Source organism: Saccopteryx bilineata, chromosome 4 (genome assembly GCF_036850765.1).
Source record: "Saccopteryx bilineata isolate mSacBil1 chromosome 4, mSacBil1_pri_phased_curated, whole genome shotgun sequence".
Classification (NCBI taxonomy): Eukaryota; Metazoa; Chordata; class Mammalia; order Chiroptera; family Emballonuridae; genus Saccopteryx; species Saccopteryx bilineata.
This window is the reverse complement of record NC_089493.1, coordinates 217,843,020-217,860,398: the sequence shown is the minus strand read 5'-3', so window position 1 is coordinate 217,860,398 and position 17,379 is coordinate 217,843,020. Positions and strand designations below refer to the sequence as shown.

The following is a 17,379-nucleotide window of genomic DNA, read 5'->3' as shown; positions in this document are numbered from 1 at the left end:
GGAGAGACAGTCAGACAGACTCCCGCATGCGCCCGACCGGGATCCACCCGGCACGCCCACCAGGAGCGACGCTCTGCCCACCAGGGGGCGATGCTCTGCCCATCCTGGGCGTCGCCATGTTGTGACCAGAGCCACTCTAGCGCCTGGGGCAGAGGCCACAGAGCCATCCCCAGCGCCCGGGCCATCTTTGCTCCAATGGAGCCTTGGCTGCAGGAGGGGAAGAGAGAGACAGAGAGGAAAGCGCTGCGGAGGGGTGGAGAAGCAAATGGGCGCTTCTCCTGTGTGCCCTGCCCGGGAATCGAACCCGGGTCCTCCGCACGCTAGGCCGACGCTCTACCGCTGAGCCAACCGGCCAGGGCAAAAATAACTTTATTTTTAAAAAATCACAGTTAAATTGTTTGAAATCTTTGACATATGACCTTACTAACCCTAGGTATTACAATTTTAGTTTCAAAAATTCTTGAGCTATAATACATAGGTGGACAATGGCATCTTTATATTTTAACAAACATTTTAGGAAGTAAAAAACCTAATTTTACCTATTTTAGTACTATGATTATTTGATTATATTTTACTGAGAATCTCTTTTTAATTTCCAAAAAATACGAATCTCTCTTACCTTTCACAGGAGATATTTCTGCCTCATCAAGTGCTCTCAGCTGGATGGTGAAGCGCCGGTCCTCCAGCACCGTGTCCTGAAGTGTGTGCAACACAATGGTCTTCTGGGACTCGGTCTGCATCAAACGACAGGAAGAATAAATTCTCCACAGTGACTGACGGTACTTCTGAAAATTCTCATTAGCGGGATAATGTTTTTATCCATATGCATTTTTTAAAGAATGTCCTTTTTGTCCTCCAGAATTCTGGGTTGCTTCTAAAGAGAATTACTATATAAACATTAGTCTGATCATAACATTAAGAATGCTATTCAGATTCTTAACAGCAAAAAAGGAGGAAAATAATTGGACACAACTTCTAAATTTACTGAAAATTTTCCATTGTTGGAAGTCTAATTCCTTAAAGAGAGCTAAATAGTCAAAGAACGATGAAAACAGACAGAAGTTGCACTGGTACCGGCTATCTTTCCACGGCACACTTTCACTCTGCCCTCTACTCACTCCTGCTTCCTGGTCCTCCTTCCCCAGGTGCTGATCTAAGGAGTGCTCACTATTATTCCCTTCCTCTCTTGTCTTACACTTAGCTCAGTAATTTTTTGGAACATCTGTTAAATTTTCAATGAAGGCTGGAAGAGGAGGAATGAAGGAGAGGAAATATATTGAGGACAACTAAATTAATACTCTGAGACATAACCATGACAGGTATCGTTTTTATCTTTACCCTTTTTACCATTTTCTCTGTATGCTGATAAAACAACTCCATTATCTTATTATCACTGATTAATTTTCAGCACTTTGAATTCCACTGTTTGTTCCTTCTTATGTATATCTTAGTTCTGTAATTGTATTTATTTTGGTGAGGGAGAGAGAGAGACGGAGAGAGGGACAGATAGAGACAGACAGACAGGAAGGAAATGAGAAGCCTCAATTCTTTGTTGCAGCGCCTTAGTTGTTCATTGATTGCTTTCTCATATGTGCCTTGATTGGGGGGGTTCCAGCTGAACCAATGACCCCTTGCTCAAGCAAGAAATCCTGGGCTCAACCAATGACCTTGGGCTTTAAGCCAGCAATCTTTGCTCCACTCAAAACAGAGACTCCGTGCTCCAGCTGGTGAGTCCACACTCAAGCCAGAGACCTGTGGTTGCAAACTTGTGTCCTCTGCATCCCAGGATGACAATCAATCCACTGCGCCAACGCCTGGTCAGGCTCTGTAACTGTATTTTTTGTCTGAGATTAATATTCTGATTCAAGCTGTCCTCATTTCTATTTTATAGTATCTGTACTTTAAAAAAAAAGAACTTTGTAACAGAGTTTCTAGAAAAACGTCTACTTCCTGCCACAGGTCTTATTAAATGTACTCATGAAAAAATCTGTAATATACAGGATGCAATGAATCACTCACATCCCTTATATGTACTGCATATTTTGAATTAAAGGCTCTGATTTTATGTCTTAGCTACAAAATCATCCCTTAGAATGGAGACATGTCTATGTCAAAGCTGGTTGTACAAAAACAGTGAAACTGTTAGGCAGTTGTGCAGGAAACACACCAGGTTTGTGACCAAAAAACTAGATGGAGCAAGTCAAATCCAGAATGACCTACGCATGACCTCTCTTGATGTAGTACTCTGGAAAGGGATGGTTTTATTCCTTGGGAGAAAATATCAGACATGTGACATTTGGATGTGGATGTCATGATGAAAACCAGAAAATCTTTCTAGTCATCTGGAGAGTAGATCTAACAATGAGACTCTGGTAACTAGAAATTATTGCTTATTATCACTGAGGAAAATTTTTATAGGAATTTGAAAGTAATTTCTAAATCCTGTTCATTCCAGATGAGAAGTTTTCAGATCATGGCTAGGTCATAAAACCTAGATGTTCCTTGAGTCATTATCTATCAGAATCTGGATGAAACATCTGCAACATCTGGCTTGAAATCATTAATGTCACTGGAATAACCAACCAACAGTCAAGAATGGTGGCAGAATGTTAAGTGGCAAAAGAAGTGCCAGAAGGCACGCTGATTAATTCCTTAACCAACCACCAGGAAACTGAAATAAATACTTGTTTCTATGCTGCTTGGTGCTGGAAGCTCTAAAGAAAGGTCAGCAGACTACTAAAAATTAGACATAAACCAGGTAGCTCTGGGATTACCTGATCTTTAAATACTTGGTTGAATTCCTTCGGGAACCATCTGCGGAGCTTCTACTCCCTTATTTAACTTTTATTCCTCTTTGATTTGTGAAAATTCATCTGTTTAGACTTTCTATGTCTACTAAATATCTGCCAGAGCCAATTTCATATGGGTTTTTGCAATTATTAGCTTAGATTTGCATAAAGATGTATCTTACAATTTGCCATATTATCTCTCTTTTAGTAGTTATTTCCTTTTTTTCTATTTTTATTTTGTGAGGGTTCTAAAAACATTTTCATCAGTTCTATTTTTCTGGTTTTTAACTAATTTCCTTCTTATTTCATCTTTATTAATTTAGGAAAGATATATGCAGCCATGCTTCTAAAGCAAGGTGGAAGGTACAGCCAGCAGGCCCTCGTGAAGCTCTGTTGTGTACTGTGTACAGCGCTTGCATTTCCGCAGGTAAGGGAAAGTCCCTGAACTGTTTTGAGCAGGAGGTGGCATAACATGACATAACTCAGAGAATTATGATAACCTATCAGCAACACAAGTAATAAACAGAAAAGGGAAAAGATTTGGAATAGGATTATAAGTTAAAGACCCCACCTAATGAAAGATGACGGAGGCATGCACTGTCACAGACATGACAGAGAAGTGGAAGCAGTGAGATAGGGTATTTAAAAGGGAAAACTGGCAAGATTGAGTGATCAAATCTATGCAAGAGTAACAGAATGAGTCAGATGGGGAGAATACCCAAAGAGACAGTTTGGTTGACTTATTTTGCCATCAATCAGGAGAGAAAATGTGGATAGAAGAGTAGTTTTGATGGTGGGATGGAGGCAGTGTCTGAACTATATTTGATTCCAGACATTTAGGGGGGTGTGTGTGAGAGAGAGAGAGGGATTTTCTCCCACAGTGCAAATAATTTCAAAGAAAGTTCAGATATAGTGCATACTATCATAAAAATTCTTAAGTAAGACTATGGAAAAGAAAATGAAGAAAAAATTAGAGAAACATTACAGGAGTCCTGATGCTGACTATACCTCATCAAAATGAAGTGTCCCATTCAAAGGACTGAGATCATCTTTAGCCACCTCATCTACAGTCCACTGAAGTCGGACAGCTCCTTTTCCTCCCGGGGACCGGACAACTGTCAGTGTCACATACGAATCAGGGTCATCAGACAAAAGAGACTCATCAACCATTACCTGAAAGAAATAAAAATTCCACTAAGGTTTTAAAAAAAAGAAATAGGAAAAAGAAAAAGAAGCTTATTGCCATTTATAATGACTGCAATTTTTAAATATGGAACTCTATGTTACAATCACATGGCAGAAAAGGGCCTTCACCAAACCTCACTTCCTCTCTGTTTTAGACAGTCGGCCCCTGGAATTTCTTAGCCACTCCTGTCGTTAGGTGGGCCATGTGGCTGAAATCTGACCAAAAGTAGGCAGATAAAAGTAACATGTTACTAACAGTCTGGCCATCAACTTCTCACACAATCCTCCATATATTCTTTTTCTCCACTTGCGGGGATTCCCAGGATCCAAAAGGGGACAGTGTCACAAGATGGAAACAGTCTGGTGCACAAGACACCAGGTGAGAAGAGTTGTCTGTCTATAAGACCCCAAATAGAAACACTAATGTAAAACATTTGCAGGAAGAAGAAATAATAAAAAGAAATATTTTGTTGATGAAGATTTTGGGGTTCTTTTTATGACAGTCAGACACCCTACATAATAAAGACTTAAACTGCCCTCTAAATTATGTGCAGTTTGCCAACTTTAGTAAGTATAAATTTAAAAGAGATTTTATTATCACAACATAAAGAGAGAAGGAAATTCAGTATATTGATTTACATACACTCTTTATCTTCTATACAATAGCCTTATTAAGAGACCTGATTAAACTGAATTACATATATTGACTCTGTGAAGTAAAGTCCAAATGAGCTTATCCTATCCACCTGTCACATAAATAAAACACATAACACAATGCTTTCCATTTTCAAGATAGCTAGACACTTAACTAATGTATACTTGAATCTTGGTTTGGTTTTCCCATAAGATTTTCCATTGGTGTCAAGGGTAGAGATTTGGGGCCAACTGATATTTATTGAGTTTCTAGATATGTCAGTTCTTGCACATACTTCAACTTATTGAAGGCTCACAGAAATCTGAGGACCAGCTATGTATTCAGATATTTGGAGAAGAGGAGCCTGGAATTTAGTTGAGAGGTTTGACTCCATACCCAGTGCTATTCATACCACTCTTCAGAGGCCAGAAATATTAGATAAGTGAGAAAGAAAAATTCATGACAAAAAAACTGCACATATAAGTCCTTTTTGTTTTCATAGATAACAAACACTTTAGCTAGGGTTTTAACCAGATTTCCTTGAGCCTCTATTCCAAATTGCTTCAGTATACCTGGCACAGTGTCCTCACGAGCAGCTTAGTAATTGTGACAGGTTTATGTCAACAACCTTTTTTCAGTGTTCTCAGTGCTGAATCTAATCTGTATCATCAAATAAAGCTAACAGAATGTGCACTCTGTGCCCAATATTGTATATCTCAGATACAAGTTAAAAGATAAACTCCATGTTATCAGGAGCCTTTGGCAGTAAGAAAGATATGATAAGAGGAAAGTAGCTATAAAGGGTTGGTAACAGCTAATACTAACACCAGTGACAATAAAAACAGCAATTGACACCTACTGAGTGTATGGCCCAGCGAGAAGTGCTTCATGTATATCAACTCATTCACTTCTCACAAGAGTTATGAGGGAGAACTCAGCAGGATTTGGGCGACCCAACTCTTACTTTTAGACTCTAAGACCAATTGGAAATTTTGAGGGTACTACTGTAAGTTATAAGATCCCAGATCAAGGATGCACTAAAGATTATACACTAAAGTAGTTAAGATAAAAATGAATAAATAAAAAGTACTTATGATTAGTAGCATAACTCTTCATTTCCCCTAACAGTGAGAGAAGCATGTAAATAAGCCGTCCAGTATCTAAGTCCAAAACTATGACAAAGTTGAAAGCAAAACATTATTATTATAAAATTTCACCACCTGGAGGTTTGATTACCGAACCCTAAACCTTTTATCTAAATTTAGAAGCGAATGGAGACATTTTATAAAAATTAAATTACATATTCATATGTATTAAAATTATTTCTTTGTATATACACAATAAAAGCTTAGATAGAAATACAACAAAATGTTAGTGATGTCTATCTCAGTAATAACACTGTGGATAATGTTACTCTTTTCTTTTTACGTTTTTGTATTTTCCCAGACTTTTTATGTTGTCTGGGGAGTCAGTGCTCCTCTCTCATGGACCTGCAGCTCCTTACACTTCCTTCCTCTCACTCCTCTCCTGAGGAGGAGGGATCTCACTAGGTTACAGCAGAAGTATATACTGTATTTTTCGCTCCATAAGACGCACTTTCCCCCAAAAAGTGGAGGGGAAAATGCCCATGCATCTTATGGAGCGAAAAATACAGTATTTTATTAAATATTTTAACACACCATTTGGTTCAGAACATTTTTTTTCTTATTTTCCTCCTTAAAACCCTTATGATCTTATGGGTAGGTGCGTCTTATGGAGCAAAAAAATACGTTATGTTATGTGCCTCATATAGTTTGCATTTTCTTATGAAGGTAAAATTTCAGTGATCAAATCATTAGACAATTATTAGGGTACATTTAAAATCTGAAGCACCTGGGACACCTAGCACTGACAGGCACGGTGTAAATCCAGCACTGCATCCACAGAACAGTGATGGCAATGAGCATCAAAACAATCTTTTACTATTTATTGTGATCAATAGTGAATTACTGACTACCTATAAATGATCAAATAAAGGGAACAGTGATTTATGAAGCCAGAAAAGTTATTGTGTATCCTGGAATCATCTAAATATTTTGATTATTTCATCTTAGAATTTTCTTTGAAAGGTAAAGTCATAATTATGACATAATCATCTTGTAATAATAATTATGATCTGGTTTATAGCACTTAATTTTATATTTAAGATGTACAGATATTTTGGTAGTCACTAAACCTGGCTGCACAAATGATTGGTTAAGCATTTTTCTCTCTCAGTCTTTGAATCAATAATAATTGGGTTCCCATTTCCAGATCTTGGAAGTAGACAGCCAAAGAGAAATAAGAGAGTAGAAGAAGAAAAAAATATAGCAAAACACATGAGTGTGGATGACTCTGGAGTCTTGTTCAATATAAGTCAAGACAAAGTCCCAGAAGGCAAGGTAATATAAAGACATCCCCAACTAAGTCCATCCCGGGATGTCACACCAGGCACATGACAGAGTCTGGCCTTATGACCAGGATGGTGGGCTGGCAACAGGGGAGGCAGAGAGCAAATTTATGGACAGAGAAAGTACATCTTGTCTATTACACTCAATAAGTAGGAATCTGGGCCCCTTTGTAATTGTCTAATGTCAGAGTTCTCATTACTATCAAATTGCACAGATTGAATGATTTGCCAGTAACTTAATAGCCAACTCAAAAGACCCTTGAAAAGCGAAAGACAAGGAAGGGTTATACAGATATTTAAAAAATAAATAAAAGACATCTTTCTACTAAAAATTACATGAAAAAATAGCCTATGGGAGCCCCCCTGTCAAATATATTTAACTTACAGTCTTTTCTTCAAATCCAAATACTCCAAATGGAGAATCGTTTTGTGGGATAACAGCAGTTACAACAACATCGTCACCAAGTCTGCCACCTCCAGTCACACTGATTAAGGAAATACTGAAAGTCTCCACAAGTTCAAATTCAGCATCATCAATTATGGTAATTTCTATCATGGCAATAACCTACAAAAGAAAAGGAAAGAAAGACAAAAGGGAGAAGGAGAAGGAGGAAGGGAGGGATAGAGGGAAGGAGGATATAATATAATAGCAATTTCTGAACATATACAATTTATTTTTAAGTTGAAATTTAGAAACATAGTACAAAAGAAAAATGCAGAATTTTTTGCCTATTACATTCATAATGCTATTTTAAAGTCATATGTGGGTGTGCGTGTCTTTGTGTATTGTATTTCAAAGTCAGAAATTTAGTCTTTTATTTTCAATACAAGAAATTTTATATGTAATAAAATATAGTGCTTATAGATACTATTTAAGATGCCATGTAGCACAAACATAAATGTTTTTATACTTAGTATTAACATTACATGATATAAAATGGTACCATAGATATTTTTATTTTGTTCTACAATTAGAATAATTCATTTTGGTTCCAAATACTGTTCTTAAAAGTAGAAGAAAAAAAAGAAAGATAGAAAGAAAACCCAAATTTGTTGTTCTTAAATTAAATGTAAACAACTGCCCTGGCCAGATAGCTCAGTTTGTTAGGCATCGTCCCAAAGCACAGAGATAGCTGGTTCAATCCCCAGTCAAGGCACATATAGGAACAGATCGATGTTCCTGTCCCTGTCTCTCTCTCTCTCTCTCCCCCTCTCCCCCCACATTCCTCTTTCACTAAAATCAATCAATATTCTTTTTAATTAAATGTGGCCCTGGCTGGTTAGCTCAGTCCATTGAAAGAATTGTCCTGAAACAATAAGGTTGAAGGTTTGATCCCTGGTCAGGACACACATGTAAAACAACCAAAAAATTCATGACTGAGTGAAACAATAAATGCTTCCCTTCTCCCTCCTTTTCCCCTCCCTGCTCTCTCCCTTCCTTTCTCTCTCTAAAAAATCAATAAAAATTTAGCCCTGGGGCTCTGGCCAGTTGGCTCAGCAGTACAGCATTGGCTCCAGCGTGTGGAAGTCCCAGGTTTGATTCCTGGGCAGGGCACACAGGAGAAGCATCCATCTGCTTCTCCACCCTTCCCCCTCTCCTTCCTCTCTTTTTTTTTTTAAGATTTTATTTATTTATTATAGAGAAGGGGGGGGGAGGAGCAGGAAGCATCAACTCCCATATGTGCCTTGACCAGGCAAGCCCAGGGTTTTGAACCGGTGACCTCAGCATTTCCAGGTTGACGCTTTATCCGCTGCGCCACCACAGGTCAGGCTCTCCTTCCTCTCTATCTCTATCTTCCCCTCCAGCAGCCAAGACTCCACTGGAGCAAAGTTGACCCGGGTGCTGAGGACAGCTCCACGGCCTAGACCTCAGGTGCTAGAATGGCTCTGGTTGCAACTGAGCAATGACCCAGGTGGGAAGAGCATTGCCCCCGGTGGGCATGCCAGATGGATCTCGGTGGGGTGCATGCAGGAGTCTATCTAACTGCCTCCCAGATTCTGGCTTCGGAAAAATACAAAAAATAAATATAAAAAAAAATAAGGCCTAGCCAGATAGCTCGATTGGTTGGAGCACTGTCCCAAAGCACAGAGGTTGCTGGTTCAATTACCCAGTCAGGGCACATACAGGAACAATTCCTGTCTTTCCCTGCCTCTCACAAAACCAAACAAAATAAAAATAAAAATAAATGAAATTAATGTAAATAACTTATAATTAAATAAAAATCCAGCTTGGTGATTTCACTAGTGGTGATAAAAAAATATCCCAACTATATCTCCAAACTAAGAATATTTCTGTGTTCCAAAGGGAACTTTCAGTACTTTGACCCAGAATTTTCCTAGAAAATGAAGTTCTCTACTTGAATCAACCTAAAACCTTTAGTTTAATAACAGATAAAAGTGAGAAATTGAATATCACACTTGACAGGCAGAAACCTGAATAAAATCAAATGCTAAAATGGTAGCATATTAAAATGTCTGCACCTCAAATCTATACTGTGGAATACAGAACACCTTCCTCATAGGATCCCAAATTTAATAATAATGATTACCTTAAGAATGCTGCTAAATAATGAAACTTCAATATAATGCACAGAATAAGATACTAATAATATAACTGAAACTGGAAGACTACTTCAGTGAGAAACCACTTTATTTGTTTCTACTTTTAATGTAAAAATGTTTTTTTCCTCATTTTAGTAGAAAATGTTTTAATTTCTAAATCTGTTAAAACCCCATGATTTCAAATATTAACAGTAACAGATCTTTACGTGTAAGAAAATCTAGACCTGTATGCTTATGTTTTAGCTGCATTTACTGCCCCCCTGTGGACAACTAAGAAGCTGACATACACTCTGCAGATTAGTAGGCAATCACAGACTTGATGTAGACAGACACTGCTCCTTGAAATTACTAACACTTTCATGGTTGTTCTAATGCTTTTTCATTTATTGATTTAAAATTTTATGATATCTTATTCTTACATATTACAAAATGCCCAGTTCGTAAAGCTTATAATCCTGTGGAATATAATTGTTAAGGTTAGTAGTCACAAATCTTGAATATTGACTTTCAATTTTTTCTAGTTCTAAATATTCTGTTTTTTCTCTGTTTAGTCTTTTTTATATTTTTTTAAAAAATAGTTTTGAATATTAATAAATGCAAACTTTTAGTGCAAATCTTAAATAGATATCTGTATTAACATACATTAAGAAATAAATAAGAGAACCTAAAATTCATAGGAATAGTCTAGTTCAGTGGTCGGCAAACTCAGTCAACAGAGCCAAATATCAACAGTACAACAATTGAAATTTCTTTTGAGAGCCAAATTTTTTAACCTTAAACTATATAGGAAGGTACATTCCTTACCGAGGTAGCGCCTGCACATGGTATTTGTGGAAGAGCCACACTCAAGGGGCCAAAAAGCCGCATGTGGCTTGAGAGCCGCAGTTTGCCGACCACAGGCAGTTTTTTAAATATTTTCATAGACACCTCTAAGGCAATTATTAGCCTCTTTTATAACTTTTATAAAATAGAATCAGGTGGAAAAGTTCAGAAAAGGGTGAGATTCTTGACTATTTCTCTTCCTATGTCCATTAATTAATTATACATGAACTAACAATATTTCTGTTTGGCTTAACAGAAATTTAGAGTATGATTCATTTAGCAATCACTATTGCACAATCATTTAATGGATTCCTATAAAATATGTGAAGTACAACCAGAAATGCTAATATGTTCATCACTGTCATACTTGTTTATCTGCAAACTCCAGAATCCCATGAGATGGCTGGAAGTCTTCCAGGCCAGCACTGTCCAGTGTTGCTTTCCAATAAACATTTACTGCCCCAAAGCTTCCAGCCAGCCGGACTACAGGAACTCGAAGAACATTCAGGGGTGGAGGCATCTCATAGGCAGTAATAACTCCAACAGCATCCTTTAAGTAAAGAATAAGAAATAAAATGCAAGACAAAAGTAACTTGTATAAGGCATCACTTTCTTAATTTATTATTTGTACTTATAGTTCCTACACTTCACCCTTCAAAGTAGAAATCTATACTTGGTATGCACAATAGGTCTTCAGAACTCTTCATTTAAATGTAGTACAAATAAATTTACTTAATCCTTTGGTCCAGCTCAAAGTGAACTAAGAATTAGTCTATAAGACAAACTTTGACAGGTATTTATAAATATCCTCAAGCAAAGCCACCTGTTTTGCAGAAAATATGTGTTACTGGCCAAATCATCAGGTATGAGTTTCTATATTACTATAAATATATGAAAGTTCATCTCACTGTGGTAACATGAAACTTAAAAATTCCTCTGGGATCATCATTTTCCTCTATCATTATCTCAGCTCTCTCCATCCCAGGCCTCCGAACACTTGGCTGTCCTGCAGAGAAGTCAGAGTTCACCAGGTACACATCAGTGAGGTTGACAATAAATCCTTCCTCCAACTCAGGAGCATCATCCTGGAGGTGCGCAGGGAGGTAAGGGGAGAGAGATGGTGCTTTATTTTTAAATATATTGAATGTGCTTTGAATAGCTGGTATTTTTCAGTAACGACCTTCCATAAGAATAGGTAGCTCTATCACAATGCAAAATAAGATTTCTTTCTATATTTCAATACATTCCCACTATCAACATTAGAATCCTAGGAGATATTCAAGCTTTTTAGTGATGGCTTAATAGAGCCCTTATACTTATGAATAAGTAAAATATGTAATTTTTAGAATTCTATCCTGCAGTTTTGACCATATTGTATTTTTTTACAGTATTAGTCTCAGGTGTATAACATACTGTTGAGGGGAAGACTTTGAAAAGCATGTGATTGTTTGACCATATTGTATTGAATATGTTTAACATAAATATTACCTGCTCCTAAATTTAAGAAAAATTGGTAAATGCTATACACATTTTAAAAGAGAAAGCCCTTGACTTGCAAATCTACACATAGTCCTACATTTTAATTAAATTTTTGAAGACTGTTACTTTATTTTAGAATAGTTAATAAAGAATTTCAGAAGATAAAGTACTCCACAATGAAAGGGAAACTTTTGCCCTGCCCTGTCTTTCCCAGTGTCTTCTCCACATGCCAGTACTATCTAACATCAACAGTAGTACTATCTAACATCAACAGTAGTACTACCTAACATCAACAGTAGTACTATCTAACATCAACAGTAGTACTACCTAACATCAACAGTAGTACTATCTAACATCAACAGTATTACTAACATCAACAGTATTACTAACATCAACAGTAGTACTATCTAACATCAACAGTATTACTAACATCAACAGTAGTACTATCTAACATCAACAGTATTATTAGCAATCCTAATACTATACACTATATTTAATAATATATGATATAGTTATTATTATATATTACATACAGCATTATAACATATAAAAGCAGTATTTATTTATATAATAACACTAATACGTACTTTCAGTTTAAGTATCACCATTAGATATATACATACAAGAGAGAGTGCTAAAACTAGATCTAAATCATCTGAAGACTAATCTTGATTCAAATATTTGTATCATTAAATGAAACTATGCCCTATTAAACCAACAATAAAAATAATTATATTGATTTGGACATTTTATTTATTCACTAGCTGTACCCAGCCATGCGTTGCTGTGGCTCAGTCTGGTTCAATGGAAAAGAAAGAAGAGAGAAAGCACATGTTTCGAATATGTTTAATTTTACAATGCTTTGGGTATACAATATTTTTTTGTTCCATTGTTTGTGCAGATATAGAGATTGTCTGGTTTGCCAAGTCTAGAACACGCAACATATAACTGTCCATGTGAGAAGCACTCCATGTATAGATCTAAAGTGAACAATTCTAAAGATTGGCCCTGAGCTTTGTTGATGGTGATGGCAAACGCCAATCGAATTGGGAACTGCAATCTCTTACATTGAAATGGCATATCCGTTGGAATCATAGGAATGAGAGGAATGAGGACATCACCTTTAAAAGGTCCTGTAAAGATTCTTGCTTCTACGACATTGCTCATTAATTTTTTACAGCGCACAGACCCAAACACTTCAAGTTTTACCATGAAATCCATCAGCGATTTCAGCTTCTGTCTGAAAACATGTGCTGTGATGTCATGCCTATCCACCGGTGATTGGCCAAGAAGTAAGAGCTGTTGTATATTGTCCTAAGCTGGATTGCATGTGAATGTAATGAATAGGTCTGGATGCCTGTAGTGATGAACATATGCAATTGTATCTTGAGCATACTCACGCATACGACATGGACTGCCTGTATATGAAGATGGCAAAATCGTTAGTCTTCCAATGTTAGCTGTATTACCATCATTTACAACTGCATCTCGCAAATGAACGTATTCTTCAGAGTGAAGCTTTGTCTGATTCAATCAGATGAATATTAAACGTTCTATTTAGATTTTTGCATACATATCTACGATGTATTGATGAAACAATTGACAGCATTTCAAAATGTGATTGTCTTCATTCTCTCGAATCATTAATTGGTATGAATAATACATAGTTCATTGTACTGCATTTCATATTTGTTTCTTCACCACTGACTGGATTTATCATCTTAACGTTGAAGTGATATCCATCGGCACCATCCCCAAAAATGATTAGATACTGCAGGACATTGTAGCATAGATGAGTTTCTGCAACTTTTTTCAATTGGTTGTTTCTCTGATGAAGAACAATATCTCTAGGTTGGAATTGATCTCTGACTATAACAATTGCTACTTCGTCTATAGTTGGAGCATTGAATCTTCGCACATGTTCTCCAGCAGCCATTTTGTCAGCATGAATAACAATCTTGTATCAGATGGCATCATGTCAATTGCTGTTTTGAACAAATGCACTAAATTGTTTTTTTCGTGAAGAAGCTCTTGCAGTTGGGAAACAAAGGACCTTTTTATGCCGGTAAAAATTCCACAGCATGCATTCAATTCATCATTGCCATCAGAGATGAAATACATTTGTAGGAATTTATGTTGACCATCTGGGAACGGAAGCAAGGAGCCGGCTTTATAATACATTTGTCCTTTCACTTTGAAAGTTGGAATGAATTGAGCTGTTACGATTTCTGCATCAAACGACATCATATGGAAGCATGAGTTCTATTTCTGGATGTTAGATAGGAAATGCTTTGATTCGGCGGTATATCTCGCAAGCAAAGTTTTTAATGGCTCTGGCGGTTCTCCAAGTTAAGGCAGTTTAATTTTTCCAGCAGTGCAACACATTCCTTTTGTTTCTCCATTTAATTTCAGAACCTTGCAATAAGGACACACTTCAGTCATAGTGCCAATGAGATCATGCCGACTCAAACTATAATCATCAGCTGGGTTGTACCGGAATGCAAGGTGATTGTAATCGCGTGATTGCTGAGCACAGAGTCGTGTTTGATGCTGATCTGCTGTTTCTCGTTGACGTCTTTCAGCCACTCTCAGCCTGTCACGTTCATTCTGTTGAGAACGAAGCAGATCTGAAGCTGCAGAATGTGATCGCTGTGCTCACAATTGTGCATCCTCAGTCTGGCTGCATGTAAATGGATCATAAATGGGAAACATTGAAGTGGGACTGTAAAATATTTAGTATAGTGTGTGTTGCTTTTACGTCCAACAGATAGGCGCTGTTTTTCAAAAAAAAAAGCATGTTTTTACCTGTCGCAAGTGTGACATCTATATCTGTATAATAGCCGGTATATAAAAAGGAGCGTATATTTGAATGCAAAGTTATATCAAAATTTCAAAGCAATGGGTGAAGAACTTTTGGAGATTTAAGATTTTGAACAAACAAACATTTTCATGCTTATTTATATATATTCATTAAAACAATTAACCAGCCTGACCAGGCAGTGGCGCAGTGGATAGAGCGTCAGACTGGGATGCGGAGGACCCAGGTTTGAGACCCCGAGGTCGCCAGCTTGAATGCGAGCTCACCTGGTTTGAGCAAGGCTCACCAGCTTGAGCCCAAGGTCGCTGGCTTGAGCAAGGGGTCACTCAGTCTGCTGTAGCCCCCCAGTCAAGGCACATATGAGAAATCAATCAACTAAGGAACCGCAACGAAGAATTGATGTTTCTCATCTCTCTCCTTTCCTGTCTGTTCCTATCTGTCCCTCTCTGACTCTCTCTGTCTCTCCCACAAAAAAATAAAAAACAACAAACAAACAAAAAAACATCTTTTTTAAAACAATTAACCAGCAAACAAAATAGTAGTTCCAATCGGATATATAATCATATTAATTACAGCTTCAACTTACCGGCAAAATGGCAACTTTAACATAAGTTTCTCTTATGTTTTCTTTCATTCTTATTATTGTTTCCTGTAGCACATAATCTTCATTCTCAGTAGCTTGGTTATTGATGGGCAGTAAGAAATTGGGTTCAGCTACCAAGTGAATGTCAATGTCTCCATGTAGTCCTTTCTCTCTAACAATTTGTAACTGAAGAATGGTGATGTTCTCTGTGAACAGACATGCCTCAAGTAAATAAGATTCTCTATCTACTGTCCATGCTATTCCAAGCACTTAGGGTGGAATGTTCTGCACTATTCCTTTTATTCCTTGGTAAATACTATATATATTTTATAGTTAAGGAAAGAGAGGTAAAACAAAAACAATGTATATTTCTAAAAAATATTTTGTGCTTTGCTCACTCTTGTCCCCAAAGTTGTGCTGAGAATCACTATGCACTGTCAGCACTATATACCAGTTCTAACCCCTCACCTCTGCTTTTCTAACATGTCATGCCCATGTCATGTACTTTAACAGAAATAGCCAAAGAGCTCAGGAAAGTGCATACAGCCAGACTGAGCGGAGGTACTAATTAAAAATACTAAGAAGATTATTCAAAAATTAAAAATTAAACAGCAAAGTCATCATTTAATGACTAATCATTATAAGAATTTTATTCTCATAGTGATATGCCTTTCACAAGGCTCCAAGTATATCATAGCACCTATTTTTCTTTAATTTCTTAGATTTTTAAAACTTAATCTGCTACATCAATGAAAAAAAATGCTTGTCCATCTTCCTGACTGGTCTTTGAGTTTCTAATAACCAAATACTGTGTCTTTGTTTCCAGACATATTTCTGGTACTTACTACATGCTTTAAAAATATTTGTTAAATATATAAATGAACATATCATTTTATTTTAATTCTATTGCTTTTGTTCATATATATACAGAAATATAAAGGCCCAGGTGCATAATTACTTGGCATTTTTTCCCACCAACTATTTAAATGAAAGGTTCTTGAGATGTCCATGTTCTTCTTGCAAACTTTACATAGCATATTCTAAATACATACATATCACCTGTGTGTGTGTGTGTCTGTATATATATATCCTTATATTTAAATAAGCCAAGTAACCTTTATCTACAAAAATCCACTTATCCACTGACATAAATAGTTATTTAGACAAAGATTGCAGCACTAAGCTCAAAGAAAACAGGCTGATTACTTATACTTCAGAGAAAATATTCTAAATACTGTATCAGGTTTAACAATTAACGCCTGGAATACCATATACAGTTCTCTGTGTTGCTCCTTGTTTACTGTAACTATTAAAAATTGATAGAGAAGAAATCTGAGGAAAGAGGACAGATAAAGGGTGCAAAAGAGAAAGCAAAATAAAAACTGCAATGAATTACTATAATATTAACATTTCTATTATGATATATAATGTCTCAAAAAAGTAAAGTATTTTCTCTATCATTATTACTGAATGTTTACATTATCATAAAACAATAAATATAAATAAAAAGTAATAAGGATTATGACCTATCAAACTGAAAAATATCACATGAAAATCACCTAATGAAACTTACTAGAATCTGATAAATATTTAACAGGACTTACCTTGAGGCTCTGCTGCTCTGACAAAGAGAGACTCAGCATGCCAGCCCACCAAGCCACAGGGTGAGTCACTGGGTAGAGTGGTTATCAAAGACTTGCTTCTTTTCTGATCAATAGTAGCACCTTTTGATGGGTCTTCAACCCCTTCTGTGCTAATATGGATGAGTGTTACGGTAACAATTTCTGATAATTCTGGTACATCATCAGCAAGAACAGTCAGAGTAATTGTAGACAGTGCCTGGCCTTCTGAAAATGATATCTAAAATTTTAAAGAAAGATTTTATTTATTTTTTCATTGTCACTGTGCAGTAAGAATATCAGAAAGTTAGATTTCTTTTTATATTGGCCACACTTAAGTAACAAGAGATATTTAAGCAACATAATATCTACAAATCAAATGTCTTTCATATTAAAAGTAGAAGGTTGTTAGGGAAAAAATAGTAAACTATTACAAAAACTTAAGCTAATAAAATATGTA

The 17,379-nt window shown here is 36.5% G+C and overlaps 1 protein-coding gene across 1 annotated transcript in view; it reads right to left on the bottom strand.

The window, feature by feature from the left end:
• ADGRV1 (adhesion G protein-coupled receptor V1) overlaps positions 1 to 17,379 on the bottom strand; it is a 729,252-nt gene that overhangs the window by 490,646 nt on the left and 221,227 nt on the right. The window contains exons 54-60 of the mRNA XM_066273806.1: positions 16,905 to 17,160; positions 15,304 to 15,506; positions 11,329 to 11,505; positions 10,788 to 10,970; positions 7,422 to 7,601; positions 3,798 to 3,962; positions 620 to 734 (exon numbers count right to left, since the gene is read on the bottom strand). Coding sequence (XP_066129903.1) covers positions 620 to 734; positions 3,798 to 3,962; positions 7,422 to 7,601; positions 10,788 to 10,970; positions 11,329 to 11,505; positions 15,304 to 15,506; positions 16,905 to 17,160 — 1,279 coding nt within the window. The remainder of the gene's footprint in view (positions 1 to 619; positions 735 to 3,797; positions 3,963 to 7,421; positions 7,602 to 10,787; positions 10,971 to 11,328; positions 11,506 to 15,303; positions 15,507 to 16,904; positions 17,161 to 17,379) is intronic.